The sequence below is a fragment of the Diadema setosum genome, chromosome 5 (assembly GCF_964275005.1).
Source record: "Diadema setosum chromosome 5, eeDiaSeto1, whole genome shotgun sequence".
Classification (NCBI taxonomy): domain Eukaryota; kingdom Metazoa; phylum Echinodermata; class Echinoidea; order Diadematoida; family Diadematidae; genus Diadema; species Diadema setosum.
In genome coordinates, this window is record NC_092689.1 from 22,628,156 (window position 1) to 22,653,106 (window position 24,951).

Below are 24,951 nucleotides of genomic sequence, written 5' to 3' on the forward strand. Positions count from 1 at the left end.
GTCAAATTTTTTCAATTTTTCAAAAAATGTTTCAAATGGTCTGAAACGTGTGCAAAAAAATTTGAGCTCGATTTGAGCATACAAATATTTCAACGCGCGCGTACGCGCACGTTTTAACAAAAATGTGAATTTTGACAACATGAGTAGAATGCACATAATTTGAAATATATGTGATGTAAATTTCATTGAAAAATTCCATTCTATTAATGAGATATGAATGAGAATGTGTTTTCATATAATGACGTCATAGTGACGTCACGGTCGACTGATCACTTTGATTTTAGTTCGATTGCCGTCTTTGGGAGATGATACATGTATGGTATAATTTTGACATTCATAAGAGGAGCACTTTCTGAGCTAACCTGTCCACAACTTTTGAGGAGAAAGAAGAAGAAGAAGAAGAAAGAATCCGTACAGATACAGAAGGTGATCCGAGAGGATACTCGGATCACCTAATTCTATATAGATACTTTTTGACAGGCAAGTCCAATTTCCTGTTGTAAAGAAAGCAAAGTTTGGGTTATTTTGCAAGTACAAGAACAATTCTATTTAGATACTATTTGACAGGAATATCTACATTTTGATAACTTTTCGCTTGTCTGCGGTCATGTCGTATCTAAATGATTTTCTTAATCTAATAACATTTCAAACAAGAACAAAGCGACCTGTAGATAAACCCACGCAAGGTTACACAAATTTCAACTCTCTTTTTGTCCAGCTACAATGTAGTAACAGGAATAAGCACATCACATCTTCATTTGTTTCTTGTTCTTACAATAATCTTACCTGAGAAACTGAGCGAACCCATGCAGGGTTACACAAATTTCAACTCTCTTTTTGTCCAGCTAGTAACAGGAATATGCACATCACATCTTCATTTGTTTCTTGTTCTTACAATAATCTTACCTGAGAGAACTGAGCGAAGCTCTTGTCGGCCAGCAGTGGTATGTGTCCAAGAAGCTCATGGCAGCAGTCGCTGTAAGTGTGAGGGAACAGAAGGCATCAATGTTCATACTATCAAATAGCCGAAATGGTTTGGTTATACCTTCTCCGTGGCCTCTGTCACCACAATGAACATGCAAGACCTCACGGTGGGCACAAAGGGCTATAAAGATTGTGATGATTTGTTGTTGAAATGTAAGTTTTTTATCGAATCCAGTTGGGTACTGACATAGCATCACGGATTTAAAATTAGTTCTGTGGATCTTAGCGTTATATGAAATGTTTGCAATGAAATAAATCATTCGAATATTGGTAGATATCGCAAATATACCTATGACATTCATAATTCATCTCGCCAGGTCACTGAAAGCAATGGTGAGTGGACCTTCGAGACAAAATCGACTGAACAACAGAAAATTATCATAGAAAACCATGAAAAACCTTGGAATATAATTCCCTCCCGCAGCAGAGTTTTTCATGAATAGACCTCTCTAGCACCATAACTATAGTTAAGCGTATTAAATTCGTTCAGTAAATTTATCGACAGTGTGCGTTGCTTTATTAATTCAGAAGCTTCTTACGGTTCTGGTGTGTACAGTGGGTCGGAAGAATGACGGATGTACTGGGTGCAGTGAAAAAGTCGAAACGCAAGACCAGCCAAAAAATCTCTGGAACTCAAATAGCCTGCCACTGGCCTTAGTTGGAATCCCGTTCGTTCTGAGGGAAGTGAGACAAATATAATGTATCTTGTCATTATAATGTATATCAATAGACACATACATTTGATAAATGTTCGTTTCTACTTTAACATTAATCTATCACATGTATGTATCTATCAATATACGCCAAGCGATTTCTCACCTGCATATCGCAATTTTTATTTGGTTGGGTAACTTGACACAAGTTCCATGCAGGGGTATATTATAAAGATCTGAAGAAGCGGCAAATAAATTAGTATAAATTAGTACTATTACATTGCTCATGTATGTATGTCACTGTTCTTGCGTTGAGTGTAAGATGTTGCTCGGCAACCGTGACTTGGATGCAGATCACATCATCACAGCGCACTCCTTTGTACTCTTGATACCTGTTGATTACTATCGTTTGGGGGAATATTTGAAGAAATGAATAAATTAGCAGAAGAAAAACATCTCATACATGCAAATGATGAGTAAAACATGAAAAATTTGTTAGCATACAGCCCTTTTGCACTCAGCTGTAATATAGAGTACATAGCAAGAGTACTTTACACTGGCAAAGTACATCGCTGCTGTTTCCGCATTGATTGACAGATGTTGCCAGGCAACGCAACCAGGACACATATCACATCAAACGACTCACAGCACACTTCGTTGAATTTTTGACACCTGCTGATTACTTTTTTGTTCTGTTTTGGGACACGTATGATAACAAAGTTTTAGAGAATAAATACAACATATAGTTGATGGAAATTAAAGCTTTCAAAACGTACTTGGAGCAAAAATTGCTATAAACAATAGTGTGTCGGTGAGCAATATGAATGGTGCCAATTTTCCACGTGTTCTGCCCAGTTGTTCTTCATGGAAGGCTGAAGAGTCCCTAGCATGTTCAGGAGTGTGCTGTTGAAGCGCTCCGTCATACCATTTCCTTGTGGATGGTATGGTGTCGTTCTCGACTTTTCCATCCCAAGGAGTTTGCACAGCTCTTTGATGATCTCTGCCTCGAAGCTCTTTCCTTGATCCGAGTGAATCCTCTCTGGGATACCGTAGTGTACTATGTACTTCCTGAAGAGGGTCCTTGCCACGGTTAGTGCCGTCTGGTCCCGAGTTGGAAAGGCTTGGGCGTGACGCGTAAATGGTCTGTTATGACCAGAGCATTATCAATACCCTTTCCAGAAGTTTCGAGGCTCAGAAAGTCTAGACACACTAACTCTAGTGGACGAGAGGTCTTTATGCTGGTAAGCTTGGTCTTACCTTGAGGTTCTGCTACCTTCCTGAGGGTGCATCTCTTGCAATGGTGGACATGTCTCTTCACATCTGAGGCCATCCCTACCCAGTAGCAGTGTCTTCGTGTTAGGTCTAGAGTTCGTTCATATCCCATGTGGGCCATCTGGTCATGTACACTTTGTAGGACAGCACTTCGGGATGACTGACACAGTCTCAATACCTTCCTTCTTGCTAGGTTGATAGTGCAGCACTCCTTTGACTAGGGCGAGATGATTCCATCTACCTAGAAGTTTCCGGACATGGTTGGACTCTCTTCCAGCTTGTCTCCTGGTCGGTTTGTGTCCCTTCGTGATTAACTCGATGACTCTTAACAATTGCCACATCCTTAGATTGAGCTTCTGCAAGGTCAGTTCCAGACAGCATGGAAGATAATCATCATCACTAGTGGCTTGGACAGTGTTAATCCTTGCTTTGGGTTCTTCTCTGGATGCTTGATCCAGCAGGCGTTGGACCTCACGGCGTTGGATTCTCGAAAGACTGTCTGCATTGTCATTCGTTTTCCCAGGGCGATATACAATATCCAGGTCACACTGAGCAAGGTCGTTGACCCATCGTTGACCATGAGCATCGAGCTTGGCAGACTTCAGAACATAAGTCAGCGGGTTATTGTCTGCTACAGCTATGACACGTTGGCCACACACATAGTCCCGGAATTTCACAGTAGTAGCCCAGTGCAATGCCTTGAATTCGAGTTTATGAGCAGGGTAGCGCCGTTCACCTTTTTGAAGACTCCTACTTGCATATGCGATTACCCTCTCCTTGTCTTCCTGTTCTTGGACGAGAACTGCTCCAAATCCATCAAGTGAAGCATCCGTCTGAAGGATGAAGGGTTTCGTGAAGTCTGGGTATGCAAGGACTGGCGCTGAAGTGAGTTTCCTCTTGAGCACGTCAAAGGCCTTTTGGCATTCGTCTGTCCACACAAATGGTTTGGGTGGTGATTTCTTGGCACTCCCCTTCCCACCAAGCAGCTCGAATAGAGGTTTTGCCACAGTAGTATACTTCTCAATGAAGCGGCGGTAATATCCTGTAAATCCTAAGAAGCTGCGCACTTCTTTGGCTGTCTTGGGTACTGGCCATGTCTTTACAACTTCAATCTTGTCTGGATCAGTCTTGATACCATCTTTGGAGACGACATGTCCTAGGTACAGGACCTCCTTCATCAGCAAATGACACTTGCTTGGTTTGAGCTTGAGGCCATGTTCCCGAAGGCGGGCAAATACACGACGTAGCCGAGATGTGCTCGTCTATGGTCTCACTGAAGATGATGATATCATCCAGATAGATGAGAACTTCAAGGAATATACCAAGGAATATACCCCGACATGAGGTCAAGACTGGAGAAGTATTTAGCCTTACCCAGAGCATCCAGTGATTCCTCGATCCTTGGTATCGGATAGGCATCACGCACGGTGCGAGAGTTCAGTTTGCGGTAGTCAACACACATCCGGATTTTTCCATCCTTTTTCCGGACAATGACTATAGGCGATGCAAATGGACTCTTGCTTGGGCGTATTACTCCAGCGTCTTGCAATTCCTGTATATGCTCCTTCACTTCCTTGTAGTCGTTTTGACTTATCTGCCTATAAGGTATTCGGAACGGCGTTTCATCTACCAGGGGTATGTCATGTGTAATCGTGTCCGTTCTTCCAAAGTCCTTTGATCCTGTGGAAAAGACACCTTTGTTCTCAATCAATAGATTCTCAAAGTCTTGTCTTTCCATTTCAGTCAATTCAGTTTTCGGCAGTTCAATTCCTGTCACTGGTCCAATATTGTTGCGCTTGGGAGGAACATCCTGATTGGCAAATACTTCACATTGTTCGTCCAATCTTGCATCGTCTACAAGATTGGCGACTGCGAGTTTTGCAACAGGTGTATTTTTCCTCAACACAACAGCATCATTTGTACGGTTGATGACGGAAATGGAGACTTTTCTCTTTTCTACCACTGACAGACTTGCGTCAACGTTTATGTGATGGTACGGAGAGTAATCTTCAACTAGTCCTACTAGGGTTCGCTCACCGACAATCTTTTGAGCTTGCACTGTGACCATCTGTTGATGTCCTGGCGGTATTGACATAGGTTTCTTTCCCACATAGCGGAGAATTCCAAATGAACCATCTTTGTCAGCCAAATCCAATCCGTCGTCGTTGAGTGACTGACAAGCAAGAAACCAGGTTGAAGCAGCTTTTATCTTCATCATGAAGCATCTACCATGTTTCTTATGAAGCTTGACTCTGGATGCGCGGAGAACATTAGTCCCCAGAAGGCAAGGTATTTTGTTGTCACCATGTTTCTTAGGAACAACCAAAGCCGGAACACATTTAAGTGTTATTCCTAATTCGTCAACTTCTATGTCAATATTCAAAGTGCCCAGAAATGGTACAGACTGTCCACCAGCACCTTCGACTGTGATATCCGCAGGCTGAATTGTGTGTTTGCTCAGGACTGGGTGGGCTTCAACAAAATCAGATGATATTGTCGTGACTTGGGATCCTGTGTCAAGCAGTGCCGAACAATTCTTGCCGCTGACAGGAATACAGGTACAATTGACAGGGCCAATTAGTTCATTTGTCATTTCTGGTCCGTTTGTTGATTCTTTTTCGTTGGTTGGGCTAACATGTTTCAGCATGGAGTTGGAGCGTGTTGGACATCTCGATATGTGCCCAATCTGACCATACGTATAGCAGGTTGGCGGCTCCCGTCTTGTGTCCTGTGTGTTCGACTGCATGTGTGGAGCCGACATACCTGGGGCTGGCATTCCTGGAGCGGGCATACCTGGAGCTGGCAGAGTTGGGGCAGTCACAAATCCTTCAAGAGCTCCCAACCGGTTCCCTAGTTGTCCATGGCCATCAACTAGTCGGTGGATGGTTTCCAGCTGTTGTTGCTGTGCGTGCTGTATTTGGGCCAGTTGGCATCGCATAGATTCGAGGAAGTCCTGCATTCTGTCTGGTTCTTCCTTGGGCTTGGGTTTGACATCGTGTCTAAACAGGCCCACTTCCGTTTGTCGAGTCTCCTCGGCGATTAGGTGGAGCTCTCGTCTCAACTCCTTGAAGAGCATGTCCCTTGGTCGCATCGGAGCTAATCTTTCTTTTACGGCTCGGTCCCGCAGCCCGCAAATGAATTGGGTGCAGAGTGTCCTGTCTGAACGCGTCTTCCACAGCAGCGCCTCCAAAGCGATTGCGTATTCACTAGGTGTTTCGTTTGGATGCTGCATCCGGGCATAAAAAGCAGCCATGGGAGATACTGCCAGATGTGACTCACCATATTCTTCAAGTAATTCACTGAAGATTTCCTCTGGCGCTGGGATACAGCCATTCCTTCTCTCCAGGTTGAAGACAAGATCCCTTGCTCTCCCACATGTATGTCTGACGATTTCGTTGAACATGATCTCATGCGTCGCCGATCCCTTGATCTGCAGAAGATGTCTCAAGTCCCTCACCCAATCCTTAATCCTTGGGCCCTGCTTATCTTTACCAGAGAAAATAGGGACATTCTTAAATTGATATGACGTTACACAATGAATCGGATTTACGGGTGGTTCCGGGATGGGATCGAATCCAGCCATCTACAGTGGAGTCACGACCGGCCGAATCGGGCTCAGGTCAGACATCGTCCTCCGTTCCCGCTGAGGAGGTATGGCCTCTGGCGTTCTGACATCGCGTGGAGGTGGGGTGCTCGTGAGATCCATCGTTGGGTACATGTGTTGGTTTTTTTTATTTACAATGTAACTTATACAAAATGACAGTTTTAACTTCCTACAAATTTAGAGTATAATAGCAATCTCGCAATTTCGAATGAGTCTTCCTTTGCCTAATCTTCCCGGGTTTCGGCACCAAAATTATGTGACAGACTGAATACGCACATTACTCTACTACATACACTTACATCAACAATCCCTGGCTCAAAACGCTTGAAGAGAAGGTGAAAAGGAAGAACTCGGAAACAATGTTTTAAATTTCAAATTATTGCTTATTTATCAAGATGATTAAAGACAGAGTGAACATTAAAATATATTCAAAGAAGGAAAACTAACGAGCGAAAACCAACACAGCACCGTTGTGCTGCACAAACTCGTGCGTGACAAGATGTCTCCTACATGAGCAAATTACACCATCCACGACGCCTCGCTAGCCGATCCGTTATGATTAGCGTGCGTTACCTATGAAAGAGTCAGTTCGTCGTATTGTATGACGAAATCCGTTATAAGCGGGAGTGCTTTGAAATGAACGTCCGGATTCTATACGAGTCAATCCAACAATGAATTAAATCATAAGCAAGCAATAACAATTTTGCGTTATGATGCCAATAAGGCGCGCGGTTACCATGCTGATCAACAACACGCGCCTTTGGCCAGGCCGCCATAGTGACCGCGGGGCATGCGCCGCGTCCTCATTGAGTGGTGCTGATGGAGGGGACAATCCTGTCCTCCCACATTCTACAATGACATATTGAGAGTACAGTACTATCAGGGTATTAAAGTACATGGTACATTGCCATTGTCAGACCTCTGAGCCGTAATCAAATTTGACCGGCATCTTTAGGTGATGCACATGTGATGTTAAGTTGGTTGTCATACTTCAAAGCTTTTGAGAGTACCAAAATACATCGCTTATCAAGTAAATTAAGTTCCTGTACTTTTTTGATATTTGACCTCGTCGGACAGACCAATATCCGAAATTGACAGCCACCTTTAGGTGATTTACCTGTGGTGTGAATTTGGTGTTCATAGCTCGGAGATGTAAAAAACTATACCGAATTATTGGCGACCGTGATTGCAGATTAGAGAAGCCTTTCTCTCGCTTCTGTTACGCGAGCGAGACAAAAAATGCACATCGAGACAAAAGAAGAAATATGTTTACTATTAGAAGAATAAATCAAACAATTCATAAAGAGTGAGGGATATAGAATAGAGGAAATGAAGGACATCAGCAGAGCAGTGAATTCTGCCTGTGCTCTTGACTAATTTTGAATCCACCAACTTTCCAGATGCGGAACTGTGCAGAACAAATCGTCATAACGCTGAGGACGGTCGCAATACTTTATCACTCTACACTATCCTACCCTTGGTTGCTAACGCACGGATGTGCAAGCCCCTAAGCATATTGGGCCACGACGGGATATTGTGCAGCTTAGCCAAAGTTGCTTATTCATACATTTGTTATTTATTTCTGTAATACTGGATCGACATCTTGCGTAAAAGCACATAATTAAAGACGAAAATTTGATTGATGGCTCCAAAAGTGCGTCATTTGTACGCTTTCATTATGTCACGAACATTTGGAAAGCCCTGAAAGGAAAGTCAGCCAATGATTACAAAATATCTGCACCGACGGGTGGGGGAGGGGGGGGGTACTTCATAAATTTTTGTCAGTGATTTTCAATGACAAATTTGCTCTCTGAAAATTAGATGAAAGGATTCAGTAGCTTAAAACAGTTGTCAGTTACCGACAAGTTTCACGGAACGCCGGCTCAGGTTTGGCTGCTGGGTAGGCTGCTGGGTAGGCTGCTTCGTCCTGGACGGAAATCAGCGCCTGGCGAATACGACGTATTGTACCATGCTCTGGCTGAACATGGTAGGATCTTTGTTGTTGCTCTTGCTGGGTGATTTTCCCATTGCGAGACTGATCGCGGATCCAAATCGAATCTCCTGGCTGTAGCTCTGGAAGCTCACGTGAGTCATGACGTCTGTTGTAGGTCATCATCTGATCTGACCACTACTTCTCCTCCTGCTCTCTCACAGATTCCACGTCTCCTGCTGTTGTGTTCGTGGCAGCAGCATGTGTGGCAAGCTCATAAGAACCTGGGTCTTCAATAACATCCCATGGGAAGTTCACAAAGAGCAAGCCCGTTTTGAAATGGAGACACTCGATAGCAGAGAAGGGCTAAAGGTGTCACCGTTCTCCTTCGGCTATGCTATCACAATGTGAACTCTTCTTTCTGCTTCACTATTTGCTTGCGGTTATCTTGGAGAATGGGTAGTATAGAAAAATCCATACTCTTCAGCAAACTTTCTGAAGTTCTAATTGGCAAGTTTTGGACCATTGTCTGATACTACAAGGGTCCAGAATCCCGTGGACTGACAAGATCTCTTCAGCGAAGAAATCACTGTTGTTGTTTAACCTTGTAGTTGTTTGACCTCAATCCACCTCGAGTAGTAGGCAACTATTATCAGGAATGTTTCCCTTCGTGTTCGAACAAGTCCATTCCAAGACGTTTCCATGGTCTTGGAGGAAAGGACGAGGTCATCAAAGGCTCGTGGACTTCTTGTTGATGGAGAGCACAGGTCATACAGCTTGAGATCATTTCCTCTAATGATTTTGACAGACCTGACCACCACACTGATTATCTGGCTCTGGCTCTGCATTTTGTGATCCTCAGATGTTCTTATCTAGTCTTCGCACTGTTACTGGTAGGTTGATGGTTGATTTTGACGCATATGATTCGACCTCCTCTATGACACTAATATCACTCCTTTCTGGCCTCACTACTCGTGACAAGGTGTCAGCTGTAGTCTGTTTTTTTTTACAGGAACATAACTACCTTTGAGTAAAATCTTATTATTCTCATTCTGAAGCGTTGGAGTCATGGAGGCATTTTGGCAAGTTCTTTCGAGTTCAGAAGTCTGACCAATCACTGTGGTCAGTTTCTGCTTTGAAGTGAAGACCAAAGATATACTCGGAGAATATTTCGCATGCCCATGTAGCTGCCAGTGCTTCCTTTTCGATCACTGCAAACCACTGGTCAGTCTCTGTAAGTGATCGAGATGCACAGCACACCGGTCTACGTTTCCTTGATACTTGATACGCGTGATTGCACCCATTCCGATACAGGAGGCATCTGCTGCAATGACTGTTGGGAGTTAAGACATCTGTCGAGACCAGCATCTCTTTGATGTGATTGAAAGATTTATGTTGCGCTTCTCCCAAAACAACTGTCACTTTCACACACTATCTCTTTGTAGAAACCAACTTAGTGGTTTACTGATGGTAAATAGTTCAGGAAGGATTTCCCTACCTGGTTTACCATTCTCAGGAATCTCTGCAATTCTGTCACGGTCCTTGGAGCTGCAAAGTCACGACTGACTCTTGCTTTGTTTGGATCAACTCTGAAAACAGTCTTGTCTATGAAGTGCCCCGGGAACCTCAATCTCTGTTGTGAAAATTCACACATAATTTAGTGTACTTCCTGCTTCCTGCAGACGTTGAAGGACAGCTCAAACTCTGATGCCATGTTCTGTTTGCGCTGCACCATGGATTATCGCATCATGCATGTGACAAATCACTCCATCAAGCCCTTCGAGGATGTTGGACATTGTTCTTTGGAAGATTTCTGGTGAAGATGATATGATATTTCACTCTTTCAAATTTTTGCAAGGCTTTCATGAACTGAAGACATTGGATGAATTTATCGTTCAACTGCTTTGTTCAGTGATGTGAGGTCAACACAAATTTTAACTGAACATTGGGACACTGAACTGAGTACTGGAACCATCCCTGAACACCACTTTGTTGGCTCAGTCACTTTTGAGCTGACACCTTGCTTCAACATGGAATCTAGTTCCTTCTTCACCTTGAGTAAGAAGCGAGTGAGTAACTTTCCTGGCTGTATACAAACACATTAGTTTGGCATTTGGAGCCAATGTGATGTGGTATGCTATCTTCAGCTTTCCCAATCCAGTGAAGAGTTGAGGGAATTCAGTCTTAAAGTTTCCATTTCAGCATCTTGATAGCCAAGTTCCTCCACCTAGCAGATTAAATTCAAGTCTGAACATGCCTTCCTGCTCAGCAATGAACAGCTCTTTGCAACTGATTGACAAATTGCCCTACATCGACTTAAATAAGCAGTGAATTGATCAGTGTTTTAGTAGTAGCCATGATATAGGTTTTCCAGGCCAATTTCGCACTTTTGTCAGTCCATTTGATAAAATGTTCATTCAATTTAGCGAAAATCCTCGTCACTGCACATTCTGTCATTCAAAATTGCAACTTGTTCATTCAATTTAGCATTTCGATCAATGAAATTCGCACATGTGCCTTTCGAATTCGTAAAACGGGCATTCAAATTTGCACGTTCTCTTCAGTCATTCAAATTCGCCAGCACTGGCGGAGAATGGTATTTCAGTCATTCAATTTCGCGTATGGGCAGTCAAATTTCAAACATGTTCATTCAAATTGGCGTAATGTTATTTTTATTTAGAAAAGGTCAGAACCGTGATTTACACGTCTTTAAATGTGAATTTTTGTTTCATCCTCACACTGTTAAGTATAGAAAAGTTTGTTGTTCTGTAACGCCCCTCTTCTTTTATACATGTTATCAGAACTATACATGTACCAGTACCATAGATTCACTTCACTTTCTTACGTCAGTCATGGCAGTACGAGTTAGATACAGGCGTATCTCTCAAAAAGACAGGGAAAGAATCATAGAAGCATTTGAGGACAAATTGATGGCTAGAGCTGATCCAAGAACTTTATTCTTAATGATGATTAACGCAATATACCACCCACCAAATGAAAATAATGAAACATGCAGATGAAAGAAATAATCACGATGTAAATTGAAACCTCCTTCTCCCAATCAATGTCAAAACAAACTTAAGATTAATGTATCTGTGAATGAAATAATGCTATCGAACATTAAAACACATACATATATATATATTGAAAGTACTGTTGCAAAGGCGATATCAGAATAAAGAATGAATACGAAAATATGAAATGTTAAGATGTTTGCAAACAATACCTATGATGAATGAAAAACGAAAAAAGGAATAAAAGCATTAACATGTCTGCTAAATTGACTGCAGTAAATGCGAAATTGGATGCCCAAAAATGAATTTGAATGAACGAGCGCAGCGTATACGTGATCACGTGACTATATCATGCTAAATCAAATGAACGATTTGCGAAATGGTGCTTGTCTTACGAATTTGAACTGGAAAAGTGCTGATTCGAATGATGTCAAAGGTAATTTGAATGCTCCAAAATGAATTTGAATGAAAAGATTATAAAATTGAAATACCGAACATGCCATCTAGGCTAAATTGTGCTAAATTGAATGCACAAATTATTAATTGGACTGAAAAAAGTGCGAAATTGGTCGGGAAAACCTATATTAAAAAGAAATCATGGGCGTGCATACTCGAGCAGGATTCGAACCTACGACCTCCTGATCTCCGGACAGGCGTCATCTCCACTAGACCACCGAGCTTCCGCCCGACAGCAAGTGTTGGTTCTATCCTCATAGCATGCAGCGAGTTCTGCGTAATTATTCAATTTCCATGAAATTCTTCCGTCGAGATTTTTTTCATTGCAACTGATTGACAAATTGCCCTACATCGACGTAAATAAGCACTGAACTGATCAGTGTTCTAGTAGTAGCCATGATAAATATTATGGGCGTACATACTCGAGCAGGATTCAAACCTACGACCTGCTGATCTCCGGACAGGCGTCATCTCCACTAGATCACCGCGCTTCCGCCCGACAGCAAGTGTTGGTTCTACCCAGGTCGAAAAACCAGTTGGCAACTGGTACTGGTACCAGTTGATTCCCAGTTAAGGCAACTGGTTTCAATATGGAAATTGGAATGAGTGACTAGAAATCAACTGGTATCAACTGGTATTCATTCAACTGGTATCAACTGGTATTCGTCCAACTGGAATCAACTGGTACCAGTTGTCAACTGGTATCAACTGGAATCAACTGGGATCCAGTTGACAAAATTAATTCGGTGTTGAATTATTTGGTGTATGGGTGTTTGGTGTATGTCAGGACATTGTTAATATCTAACCTAACATAATCCTACAGCTAGTCTTAAATCCTATACCTACCACTACATTTAGGCTTAGCATACATCCTAGACCTAGTTAGTACCAGGGACATTTCATTCATATATATAGGGCTATATTGCTGTAATGATTTAAGACATGGTTACCAAGTAGATCAAACTTTTATTATAAAAATATGAAAATACCTCATCAGAGATACAAGTTGAAATTGTGAATATCACGGCAATAACATTAGATAAATTTCTAATGCATTTCAGACATTTCTATGTTTATTCAAATCATAAAAAAAGATAAATCTAACAATATTTTCTCATTTTCACGAAGATAATTTGAATAGCTTATGAATATTCACGAGCAAAAGAACCAGTAAAAACCAATAGAAACCAACTGGTATCAACTGGTATTAGAATTTCAATGATTTAGTGGGTGTTAATATGGAATGAAGTTATAAGCAAGTCCAGTCTGTTACATGGGTATCAAATTGTGTAAACTAATTTGCACACACACCGAAACACACACACGTGCGCACACACGCACACACACACACACACACACACACAATCACACACACAAACTGGTCAAAATACAGTCTGTCAGTTGAAGTGTCAACTGATCTTAATTGGTTCCAGTTTCATTTAGTTGAAGTCATTAAGAGTCCAAGTTCAATCACATCAAATGTTTTGTTTAATTGTGTTTTGTTTACTCTTTAATGTAATGTTTTAACTAAGTTTTGTTAACCTTTTAATTCAGTTTCAATTGGTGAACTAATTGAAAACTGGTATACAATGAGATATGAACTGGTATATAAACTGGTACCAGTAGACTTGTATTGGTTTCAACTGGTAAGCAGTGCAACTTCAACTGGTATAAAACTGGTACCATTAAGACTTCAACTGGTACCAGTAGACTTGTGCTGGTTTCAACTGGTAAGCAGTGCAACTTCAACTGGTATATAAACTGGTACCAGTAAGACTTCAGCTGGCACCAGTAGACTTGTACTGGTTTCAACTGGTAAGCAGTGCAACTTCAACTGGTATAAACTGGTACCAGTAAGATTTCAACTGGTACCAGTAGACTTGTACTGGTTTCAACTGGTAAGCAGTGCAACTTCAATTGGCATAAACTGGTACCAGTAGACTTGCTGGTTTCAACTGGTAAGCAGTGCAACTTCAATTGGCATAAACTGGTACCAGTAAGATTTCAACTGGTACCAGTAGACTTGTACTGGTTTCAACTGGTAAGCAGTGCAACTTCAACTGGTATAAACTGGTACCAGTAAGACTTCAACTGGTACCAGTAGACTTGTACTGGTTTCAACTGGTAAGCAGTGCAACTTCAACTGCTATAAACTGGTACCAGTAAGACTACAACTGGTACCAGTAGACTTGTACTGGTTTCAACTTGTAAGCAGTGCAACTTCAACTGGTATAAACTGGTACCAGTATGATTAAACTGGTATCAACTGGTACCAGTACATCTTCAATTGGTATCAACTGGTTTCAGTTAGAATTGCTTATTTTGTTACTGGAAATTTGGAGTTACCTTCTGATTTCAACTGGTACCAGTTGAAACCAGTTAAGACCAGTTAAAACCAGTAAAGACCAGTTAAAAATGCTTACTGGTTTCTACTGGTTTCAACTGGTTTTTCGACCTGGGTAATCCTCATAACATGCAGTGGGTACTGCGTAATTATTATTATTATCATTAGTTATTAATTATGACGTCTGTCCGGAGATCCGGGGATCTAGATGTGAAAAAGAAACGTTTGAGTTATGTGCAAACAACAAAGAGATAAAACATTAGAAACTTAAAAAAAATATCATTTATATACGTTATAAACAAACAAACAAAAAAAAGCTTCCAGTAGACTGCTTTGAGGAACACCGCATTTGACAATTTATTTCTGGAGCTTTGACCACACAAAGAAACAAATTGTTTGTGATCAGTGAGGTAGCTCCTGAACCATTCCAAGGCCTTCCCATGGATACCATTGTGACACAATTGATAAATGAGTATTTCATGATCAGTGGTTACGAAGGCCTGGAGAAGTCCAGGAAAACTCCCATTGTATGATAAAATTGGTCTATGGGTTTGACGACTCAAGAGAATTCCTTGAGCTGTGTTGTGCTCTTTATGAAATCCGAATTAGGCATTAGAAATGATATAATACAAGTACAAAATTTCCTCTATTTCCCTTCCCGCTGCACAACTATTTCTCATTATACTTCTGCATGTGCATGTAGCTGCCTCATTGTATTTACTTGTCTCTTCCGTTGTCTTGAACAGTTGTCTCGAACCCTTCTCGAGCAGTCCAGGCAACTACCCTGTGAAGGATAACGCCGAAATACCCTATAGAGGATAAAACGGGAGAACCGAGCGAGCTCGCCGAACCTGGCTCAGTGCCAAGCGAATCGCCTTCACGTGTAAAGTCTATGGGAACCGACAAAACCGCTTCGACATGCGTGTGTTTAAACACACACGGTGTATTTTGCTCCCCGCGGATTGCGCTCCTTTTCCCTCAGAGTGAAGATTATTAGTCTTTCCTTTCATAGACTCTTTTGCAGGATAATCCGCGGGGAGCAAAATTCACACGCTCTCTGTCATAGCACAACATATTCGAAAATTTTGTCCACTTAGTCTCATTCAATCCGGTCTGAATTTTGTCAGGCTATCGCTACTGAAACAGAGAAAAACGCGCACACACCGCGTGCCTCCGTGCTGTTAGCCCACGTGGAATGGTTATCGTATTGCTCTCTGGCTCGCGTTGCTTGCTTGGTTGCCGCTGTTCGCTGCTGTACGAAGGAACCTCACTCATCTCACATTTGATGTAATGTACATGTAATCACAACTGTAAATTTTGGAAATGAATTATGTAGAATGAAATCGATGCTTACATCTTTATAGTATGAACTTCAGGGGACATTAAAAGATGGTATCAACGCAGTTTATCAGAAAAATCAAATGTGAACTGATCACGTCCCTGCGTCGTTGGGAAAGTGCTGTGACATTGAAAAGGCAGTCTCGCTCGGCAGAGTCTCGCTCGGCAGAGTGTCTGCTGTGGAAAGTTACGTACACATACCAGCCAGGGTTCTTCGGTGGGGTGGGGGAGTGATGTTGTTTTTTTTTAATCTTAATTCCTTAGTGGGTTTTCCTCGATACCAGTCAGCTGCCACTGAGACCTTACATTAGCATGGTACAGTCTATCCCTGTGCACTAACTAGGCATAATTATTCAATTCTCTTTCCACCTCCCTGAATTATGGAATATACGCCGCCATGACTGCATCGATAACATTTTATGAAGACTAAGATGGCGTTTTGTGTTATATCTACTTGGGACTGTGAGAGAATCATAACTGAAAATACAGCTGTAGTTCCAGTTGAGGAGATGTGTGATACCTTCGTCTTTACAGTTCGGCAAGTGTACCGGCCACGGGCAGGTAGGAGAACGAAATCCATTCAGTTGCCAAAACTGGGTTTTGAAATTGCGTTCGATCGTCTATAGAAGATGTTCTTACTCTTATATTATAGATGCGTATATTATACTAATATCCACACTGCAGATGACACAAGATTATGAATATTCACGAGCAAAAGAACCAGTAAAAACCAATAGAAACCAACTGGTATCAACTGGTATTAGAATTTCAATGATTTAGTGGGTGTTAATATGGAATGAAGTTATAAGCAAGTCCAGTCTGTTACATGGGTATCAAATTGTGTAAACTAATTTGCACACACACCGAAACACACACACGTGCGCACACACGCACACACACACACACACACACACACAATCACACACACAAACTGGTCAAAATACAGTCTGTCAGTTGAAGTGTCAACTGATCTTAATTGGTTCCAGTTTCATTTAGTTGAAGTCATTAAGAGTCCAAGTTCAATCACATCAAATGTTTTGTTTAATTGTGTTTTGTTTACTCTTTAATGTAATGTTTTAACTAAGTTTTGTTAACCTTTTAATTCAGTTTCAATTGGTGAACTAATTGAAAACTGGTATACAATGAGATATGAACTGGTATATAAACTGGTACCAGTAGACTTGTATTGGTTTCAACTGGTAAGCAGTGCAACTTCAACTGGTATAAAACTGGTACCATTAAGACTTCAACTGGTACCAGTAGACTTGTGCTGGTTTCAACTGGTAAGCAGTGCAACTTCAACTGGTATATAAACTGGTACCAGTAAGACTTCAGCTGGCACCAGTAGACTTGTACTGGTTTCAACTGGTAAGCAGTGCAACTTCAACTGGTATAAACTGGTACCAGTAAGATTTCAACTGGTACCAGTAGACTTGTACTGGTTTCAACTGGTAAGCAGTGCAACTTCAATTGGCATAAACTGGTACCAGTAGACTTGCTGGTTTCAACTGGTAAGCAGTGCAACTTCAATTGGCATAAACTGGTACCAGTAAGATTTCAACTGGTACCAGTAGACTTGTACTGGTTTCAACTGGTAAGCAGTGCAACTTCAACTGGTATAAACTGGTACCAGTAAGACTTCAACTGGTACCAGTAGACTTGTACTGGTTTCAACTGGTAAGCAGTGCAACTTCAACTGCTATAAACTGGTACCAGTAAGACTACAACTGGTACCAGTAGACTTGTACTGGTTTCAACTTGTAAGCAGTGCAACTTCAACTGGTATAAACTGGTACCAGTATGATTAAACTGGTATCAACTGGTACCAGTACATCTTCAATTGGTATCAACTGGTTTCAGTTAGAATTGCTTATTTTGTTACTGGAAATTTGGAGTTACCTTCTGATTTCAACTGGTACCAGTTGAAACCAGTTAAGACCAGTTAAAACCAGTAAAGACCAGTTAAAAATGCTTACTGGTTTCTACTGGTTTCAACTGGTTTTTCGACCTGGGTAATCCTCATAACATGCAGTGGGTACTGCGTAATTATTATTATTATCATTAGTTATTAATTATGACGTCTGTCCGGAGATCCGGGGATCTAGATGTGAAAAAGAAACGTTTGAGTTATGTGCAAACAACAAAGAGATAAAACATTAGAAACTTAAAAAAAATATCATTTATATACGTTATAAACAAACAAACAAAAAAAAGCTTCCAGTAGACTGCTTTGAGGAACACCGCATTTGACAATTTATTTCTGGAGCTTTGACCACACAAAGAAACAAATTGTTTGTGATCAGTGAGGTAGCTCCTGAACCATTCCAAGGCCTTCCCATGGATACCATTGTGACACAATTGATAAATGAGTATTTCATGATCAGTGGTTACGAAGGCCTGGAGAAGTCCAGGAAAACTCCCATTGTATGATAAAATTGGTCTATGGGTTTGACGACTCAAGAGAATTCCTTGAGCTGTGTTGTGCTCTTTATGAAATCCGAATTAGGCATTAGAAATGATATAATACAAGTACAAAATTTCCTCTATTTCCCTTCCCGCTGCACAACTATTTCTCATTATACTTCTGCATGTGCATGTAGCTGCCTCATTGTATTTACTTGTCTCTTCCGTTGTCTTGAACAGTTGTCTCGAACCCTTCTCGAGCAGTCCAGGCAACTACCCTGTGAAGGATAACGCCGAAATACCCTATAGAGGATAAAACGGGAGAACCGAGCGAGCTCGCCGAACCTGGCTCAGTGCCAAGCGAATCGCCTTCACGTGTAAAGTCTATGGGAACCGACAAAACCGCTTCGACATGCGTGTGTTTAAACACACACGGTGTATTTTGCTCCCCGCGGATTGCGCTCCTTTTCCCTCAGAGTGAAGATTATTAGTCTTTCCTTTCATAGACTCTTTTGCAGGATAATCCGCGGGGAGCAAAATTCACACGCTCTCTGTCATAGCACAACATATTCGAAAATTTTGTCCACTTAGTCTCATTCAATCCGGTCTGAATTTTGTCAGGCTATCGCTACTGAAACAGAGAAAAACGCGCACACACCGCGTGCCTCCGTGCTGTTAGCCCACGTGGAATGGTTATCGTATTGCTCTCTGGCTCGCGTTGCTTGCTTGGTTGCCGCTGTTCGCTGCTGTACGAAGGAACCTCACTCATCTCACATTTGATGTAATGTACATGTAATCACAACTGTAAATTTTGGAAATGAATTATGTAGAATGAAATCGATGCTTACATCTTTATAGTATGAACTTCAGGGGACATTAAAAGATGGTATCAACGCAGTTTATCAGAAAAATCAAATGTGAACTGATCACGTCCCTGCGTCGTTGGGAAAGTGCTGTGACATTGAAAAGGCAGTCTCGCTCGGCAGAGTCTCGCTCGGCAGAGTGTCTGCTGTGGAAAGTTACGTACACATACCAGCCAGGGTTCTTCGGTGGGGTGGGGGAGTGATGTTGTTTTTTTTTAATCTTAATTCCTTAGTGGGTTTTCCTCGATACCAGTCAGCTGCCACTGAGACCTTACATTAGCATGGTACAGTCTATCCCTGTGCACTAACTAGGCATAATTATTCAATTCTCTTTCCACCTCCCTGAATTATGGAATATACGCCGCCATGACTGCATCGATAACATTTTATGAAGACTAAGATGGCGTTTTGTGTTATATCTACTTGGGACTGTGAGAGAATCATAACTGAAAATACAGCTGTAGTTCCAGTTGAGGAGATGTGTGATACCTTCGTCTTTACAGTTCGGCAAGTGTACCGGCCACGGGCAGGTAGGAGAACGAAATCCATTCAGTTGCCAAAACTGGGTTTTGAAATTGCGTTCGATCGTCTATAGAAGATGTTCTTACTCTTATATTATAGATGCGTATATTATACTAATATCCACACTGCAGATGACACAAGATGTGACTATTAAATACAGATTTAATAATTGATACATCATGAAATGATTTGAAAAGAAAAAAAAATAGTTATACGTTCTTCTCAAGAAACAAGTCACAACTGTATCTTGATAACATATAAGATACTCGAATTCAACACTTTCTGAATGATGCCAGTTTTCGTTTTGTTTTTGCTTTTGATGTTGTTGACACCCTTGTGATTGCTGTGGGTGCTTGTGCTTGTGTGCGTACATGAGTGTGGGGGAACTGTGTATTTTGTTTATTTTTTGTGTTTATATCATCCTGCAACGACGTGTACTTAGTGTAGTTTAAATTGGTTTGGATTTGTGCAAATTGTTGCAATCCATCTTAGCGCGAGTTACTTTACAATACTTGGTGGATGTGAAGACTGTGTGTGGTATCTCCCCGGCTGGTATGTGACGCTGCGACTTGTCCGGCCTGCATGTGGGTGTACAGGGCCACCCAGCTCATGGCGAGCGTGCAGCGCTCGCACGAGCCAGCAAAATCCGCAGAATTTCTAGTCATAAATCGGAACGACCGGCAATGAGAATAGAGATAACGATCGCAACGCTTCGTTGAGCCGCTGAATAGCCCTGAGAGGGTATTTCAGGTTTATCCCTCACAGGGTACTTGCTTGGACTGTCGAGTGATGTCTTCTTCTTTAGAGGGCAAATATATAAGAAGAATTGTCTTTTCAGTGGGTGCCTCCATTCTTTATACATTACACATTATTTGTTTTGCAATGATACATTTTTTTTTTTTTTTTAATATTCGTAACATACATTGCCCGACCGGGGGGGGGGGGGGGGGGAGGGCAAAAGTGTTTACATGTCAACCAAGTGCCATGAATTAGAAACAGATTTGTTGAGTGCCCATACCTTTGAGGAATCTCGAAACGTCTTCCAGCTGCGGTATGTTGTCTTCTCTAATGGAGGAAGGAGAATAAAATGATTGTTTGAGACCGGTGCATGATTAGGAAAGAGATACGGGTATTATGACGTAAACTAGTACAATTTTACTTGCACAAAGAGACAAGTTAAATTTCTAACGAGTCCATGTCTAGTATCTGAACTGTTCACGCAGAAGCTGGATTGTTACGTGAGAGGTGATAGTTGCCTTGGCAGCAGCAAACCTAACGTGACTAGTAATCATAAATAAAAGGGATATCAAAACAATGGGTGCACGTAACGAGACCGACATCCATGAGTCATTTATTCTGTAAAAAATTTACCGTTTTCAAAATGATCATGTACATACATTATCATACATTATAATTACAGAGACAAATTCTAAAACTTCTTGTGAGTCGGGTAGGATATCTAGTGGAGAGATGAAAAAAGGGGAAATTCTTACATCTTGTATCTCTAGCTAGAAATGGGGAAAGCCTATCTAAATTAGGACAATATCATTATGAAGACCTAACTTGAAGCCATACATTGTTCGTTTTATTCTCCCCTTTTATGCCATTTATGCAACACACTGTACAGATAAACACTTGCAGTTGACCTATAGATGATCCTGTTCATTCTGTCGGTCTCGTAGGCCTTATTTGCGTAGTGTCAGTCTCGATAGCCTCTCTTATGCAGTGTCGGTCTCTTGAGCCCCTTTTGCGTAGTGTCGGTCTCGTAAGCCTTCTTTGCGTAGTGTTGGTCTCGTGAGTCTTTTAGCTTGTTGTCGAACTCGTGGGTTTTATTTGCCTAGTGTCAAACTCATGGGCTGTATGCCTCTCGAGCTCTATAACTCGTGGGCTGTGTGACTCATGAATGTCGGTCTCGTGAGCCATATGACTCGTGGGTGTCGGTCTCGTGGGATGACCCCAAAACAACACGAAAGTCTTAAGTGATGCAAGATGGAGACTAATTCTAATACTTAGCAAGTTGTCATTGCTGTTTTGTTATTTGTTTAGAGGAGTAGAACATCATTGACGTCATGATGGTCTCAAAACAAAAGATGGGTTTGATTTGTCTCAGCTCGAAAGTTTGATACAATTCTAAATGCTTTAACTTCTTTATTACACGCATAGCTAGAAATTGCCGTCAAATATTCGTTCATTATTCTAATGGACAGAATCATGTCTCTTCACCTGTATCCACAGTCACGTCTAAGCACGTTGAAATTCCGCAGGTATTCTTGGCACGCGTAAGAAGGATACAGTCTACTGAGCTCGTGGAACACTCGACCCCTGCAGGGTGGGAGGGAAATCATAGTAACAGAGACCTATCGAGCAAGTCTGACGCATTTGGTGTAAGACTGGGGCACTGAAAAGCAGTACGTACTTGGACAAAGTCTGAGAGCTTCATTTTTCAAACACCAAAATACATTTGTTCTTTGTAGTTGGATTAAGTGCATCCAATGAATATGAAAGAATTATACGTATAAGGTGGCTAATGCACCTCATTGCACCACTTCGTGTTGGAAAATAAGAAAGCTGCCTACACCATTTAATATCTATAGGCGATACTGAAATTCTCTATCATAAAACAAAAAGTTCGAAAACGCGTTACGCTTGAGTGAGTATCACCTACTTTTGTAGAGGACATAAAATTTGCACTTTTCTTGACATGAAAATTTATCCGGTATAGAAATTGCTGATTGTCTGATGAGTTCATGACAAAGCATGGTGAATTTGAATTTGTGCAGTGAATGGCTCTTTTCAAAAATTTATGAGCGAGTGACCATGTATTTTTTTTTTTTATAATCACAACTTGATTATGGAAATTGATTTGACGGTAAATCGTATTATCGTTGTTAAGGTCTGTTTTAATTGTTGCGGTGTTCCTGGAAATTAGTGTGTGTGTGTGTGTGTGTGTATGTGTGTCTTGTCACAATTCTGGGAGGTGCTTTTGATTTCAATGAGTCCATCCGTAAGCATTTTGATCTATTTCAAACCATTTATCCCATCTTGCCCAGAACTCTACCATTTTTGACATTTTCAGTACCCAATTATACTTGAAGATGAATATATCTCTGGTGAATAATGAAGTGTACAATGGATTTACACAAATAATTTATCAAAAAATATTACAAAGACAATGTATGTTTTTTTTAGTAATTCCATAGATAGCCTTTCTTTCAACATTGTGCCATTTCGAAGTACCGCTCGAAGTAGTTTCTTCTATCATTTTTTTAGTGTTTGTGTTGACAATAAACTGTCATATAAGTGTCATATATTATTTCGCGCAATATACGCGAAAGAAATAGATTATTATACTGTTTTTCTTCGTCTGCATGGATGATGCTATTTCAAGTTAAATACTGCCATATTTGAACCATGGAATTTTAGTATGGGGTGATACTTATCACATGTTGTTAGATAAACTCCTTCTACAGCAGAACCCCCCCCCCCAAAAAAAAAAAAAACCGCTCAGTTTATGTCCTCGTCTTCGAATCAAATACCGATGCTTTGTTTTTTACCTTTAAATTCTGAAAAAGAAAAAAAAAAACGCATTTGAACTTGGGGACTTCATGTTGGCCTGGGTGGTGCGTGCTAATTAAAGCACTTTATCGTACCTGTCAGTTTTCACGTTTTTATCACAGTTTGTATTATTATTGTAATGTTTTATAACATGATTTATTCATGTTTTCATCTATTTTTTTTGGCACTATACTACTAAAAAATGTTCGGTCCGTGTCATTGGGGTCAAGAAAGTTCATTGATTCGCTCTTATACAAATCATAATGACGAATTTGACCTTCGAGGAAACAAATCCAGTGATTCGTTTTGCATTAATGGATGGATTTATGGATGGGGAAGGGGTGGTTCCACAAGAAGGTACCAAGAAAATATGTAGCATACGTAATAGAGATGTTTCGAAAACAGGATATACGAATCTATTTTGTACGAGTAGAACACGCATCCATGAAGATAAGCTATGACTTGTTTGCAGCGTAATACATTTGTATCAGTACGGCGTGTGTTTCAAATATATGCAGTAGTACATGATAGTGTATGAACACTTGTATGAACATAAGTCCAGGGTAGTCTGGGTGCCAGAGGCTGAACCTTGTTTTACCGTTCATTTAATATCTTTTAATGGTTTTACCCTATTTCGGTAGTGCTAAATCCAAATGTGGATGATGCAAATTAAAAAAGAAAAAAAAATGCATTTGAACTTGGGCACTTCATGTTTAATCATAACAGTTATCAACTTCCAAAAGGATCACTTAAATGTAAATTAATACATTTTGTACATTTTTCTTTGTTACTTCCTAGTCACAGTAGGCCTAGGTGATGCGTGCTAATTGAAACACTTTATCGCACCGTCAATTAGTGCTGAATCCCAATGTGGATGATGCAACTCTTGCATCCTTGAGGGTTCTGAGATATTCAAGATGGCCGCCAAAATGGCCGCCAAATAAAACGGAAATTTCCACATATTTTCTTCTGAATGGTGAAAAATTGAAAACGATTGATGGTTAACCCTATTTCGAGGGTGCTGAATCTGAATCTGCATGATGCAAGTTTTACATCCTTACGGATTTTGAGATATTTAAGATGGCCGCCACAATGGTCGCCAAATAAAAGGGAAATTTCCACGTATTTCCTTCTTAATGGTGAAAAATTGAAAACAATTGATGGTTTTACCCTATTTCGAGGGTGCTGAATCCGAATCTGGATGATGCAACTCTTGCACCCTTATCAAAGGGTTTTGAAATATGTAAGATGGCCGCCAAAAACAGAAATTGCCCTTTTAGTTTCCTTCTTAAGGGTAAAATTGAGAACGCTTGATGGTTTTACCGTATTTCGAGGTTGGTAAATTAAAATCTGCAGGATACAACCCTTGCATCCTTTAAGATATTGAGATGTTAAGAATGGCCCGTAAAATGGCCATGTAGGCCTATATTTCCTTCTAAATGGTGTAGAATTGAAAATGGAAATTCCAGTTTAGTTTTCTCTAGAGGGTAAAATTTAAAGCAATTGATGATTTTACCCTATTTCGAGGATGCTGAACCCCGACTCTGCAGAATACAACTTTTGCATCCTATGGGGTTTGGAGGTATTCAAGATGACCGCCAAAATGATCGCCAAAAACGAAAATACCCAGGTTGGACCCTCTTTCCTTCTAAATGGTGTAAAATTGAAAACAATTGGTGGTTTTACCCTATTTGGAGGATGCTGACTCCTAATCTGATTGATGCAACTTTTTTTTTTCATTCTTTAGGATTTTTTAGATGTTCGAGATGACCGCCAAAATGACTGTCAAAAATTGAAATTCCAATATTAATATTTCTTTCTTAATGGTGAAAAATTGAAAATAAATTGATGGTCTTTCCCATTTTGAGGGTGCTGATTGTTTTGAAAGTTTTGAGATTTTGACAAATGTCATATATAAATGGAAATTTTTTAGATATTTTCATATAAATGGTGAAATATTGTGCTATTGGGATTATACCCATGGTGAAAAGCAATAATTCATATTTTCAAATT

General features: G+C 40.7%; 1 protein-coding gene and 1 non-coding gene across 2 annotated transcripts in view; both read right to left on the minus strand.

The window, feature by feature from the left end:
* LOC140228789 (tryptophan 5-hydroxylase 1-like) overlaps window positions 1-24,951 on the minus strand; it is a 217,221-nt gene that overhangs the window by 8,591 nt on the left and 183,679 nt on the right. The window contains exons 8-11 of the mRNA XM_072309063.1: window positions 21,607-21,705; window positions 20,402-20,448; window positions 1,524-1,659; window positions 907-976 (exon numbers count right to left, since the gene is read on the minus strand). Of these exons, the coding sequence (XP_072165164.1) occupies window positions 907-976; window positions 1,524-1,659; window positions 20,402-20,448; window positions 21,607-21,705 (352 nt within the window). The remainder of the gene's footprint in view (window positions 1-906; window positions 977-1,523; window positions 1,660-20,401; window positions 20,449-21,606; window positions 21,706-24,951) is intronic.
* Window positions 12,065-12,137, minus strand: Trnas-gga (transfer RNA serine (anticodon GGA)). The gene has a single exon. It is a non-coding gene; the product is annotated as a tRNA-Ser (tRNA).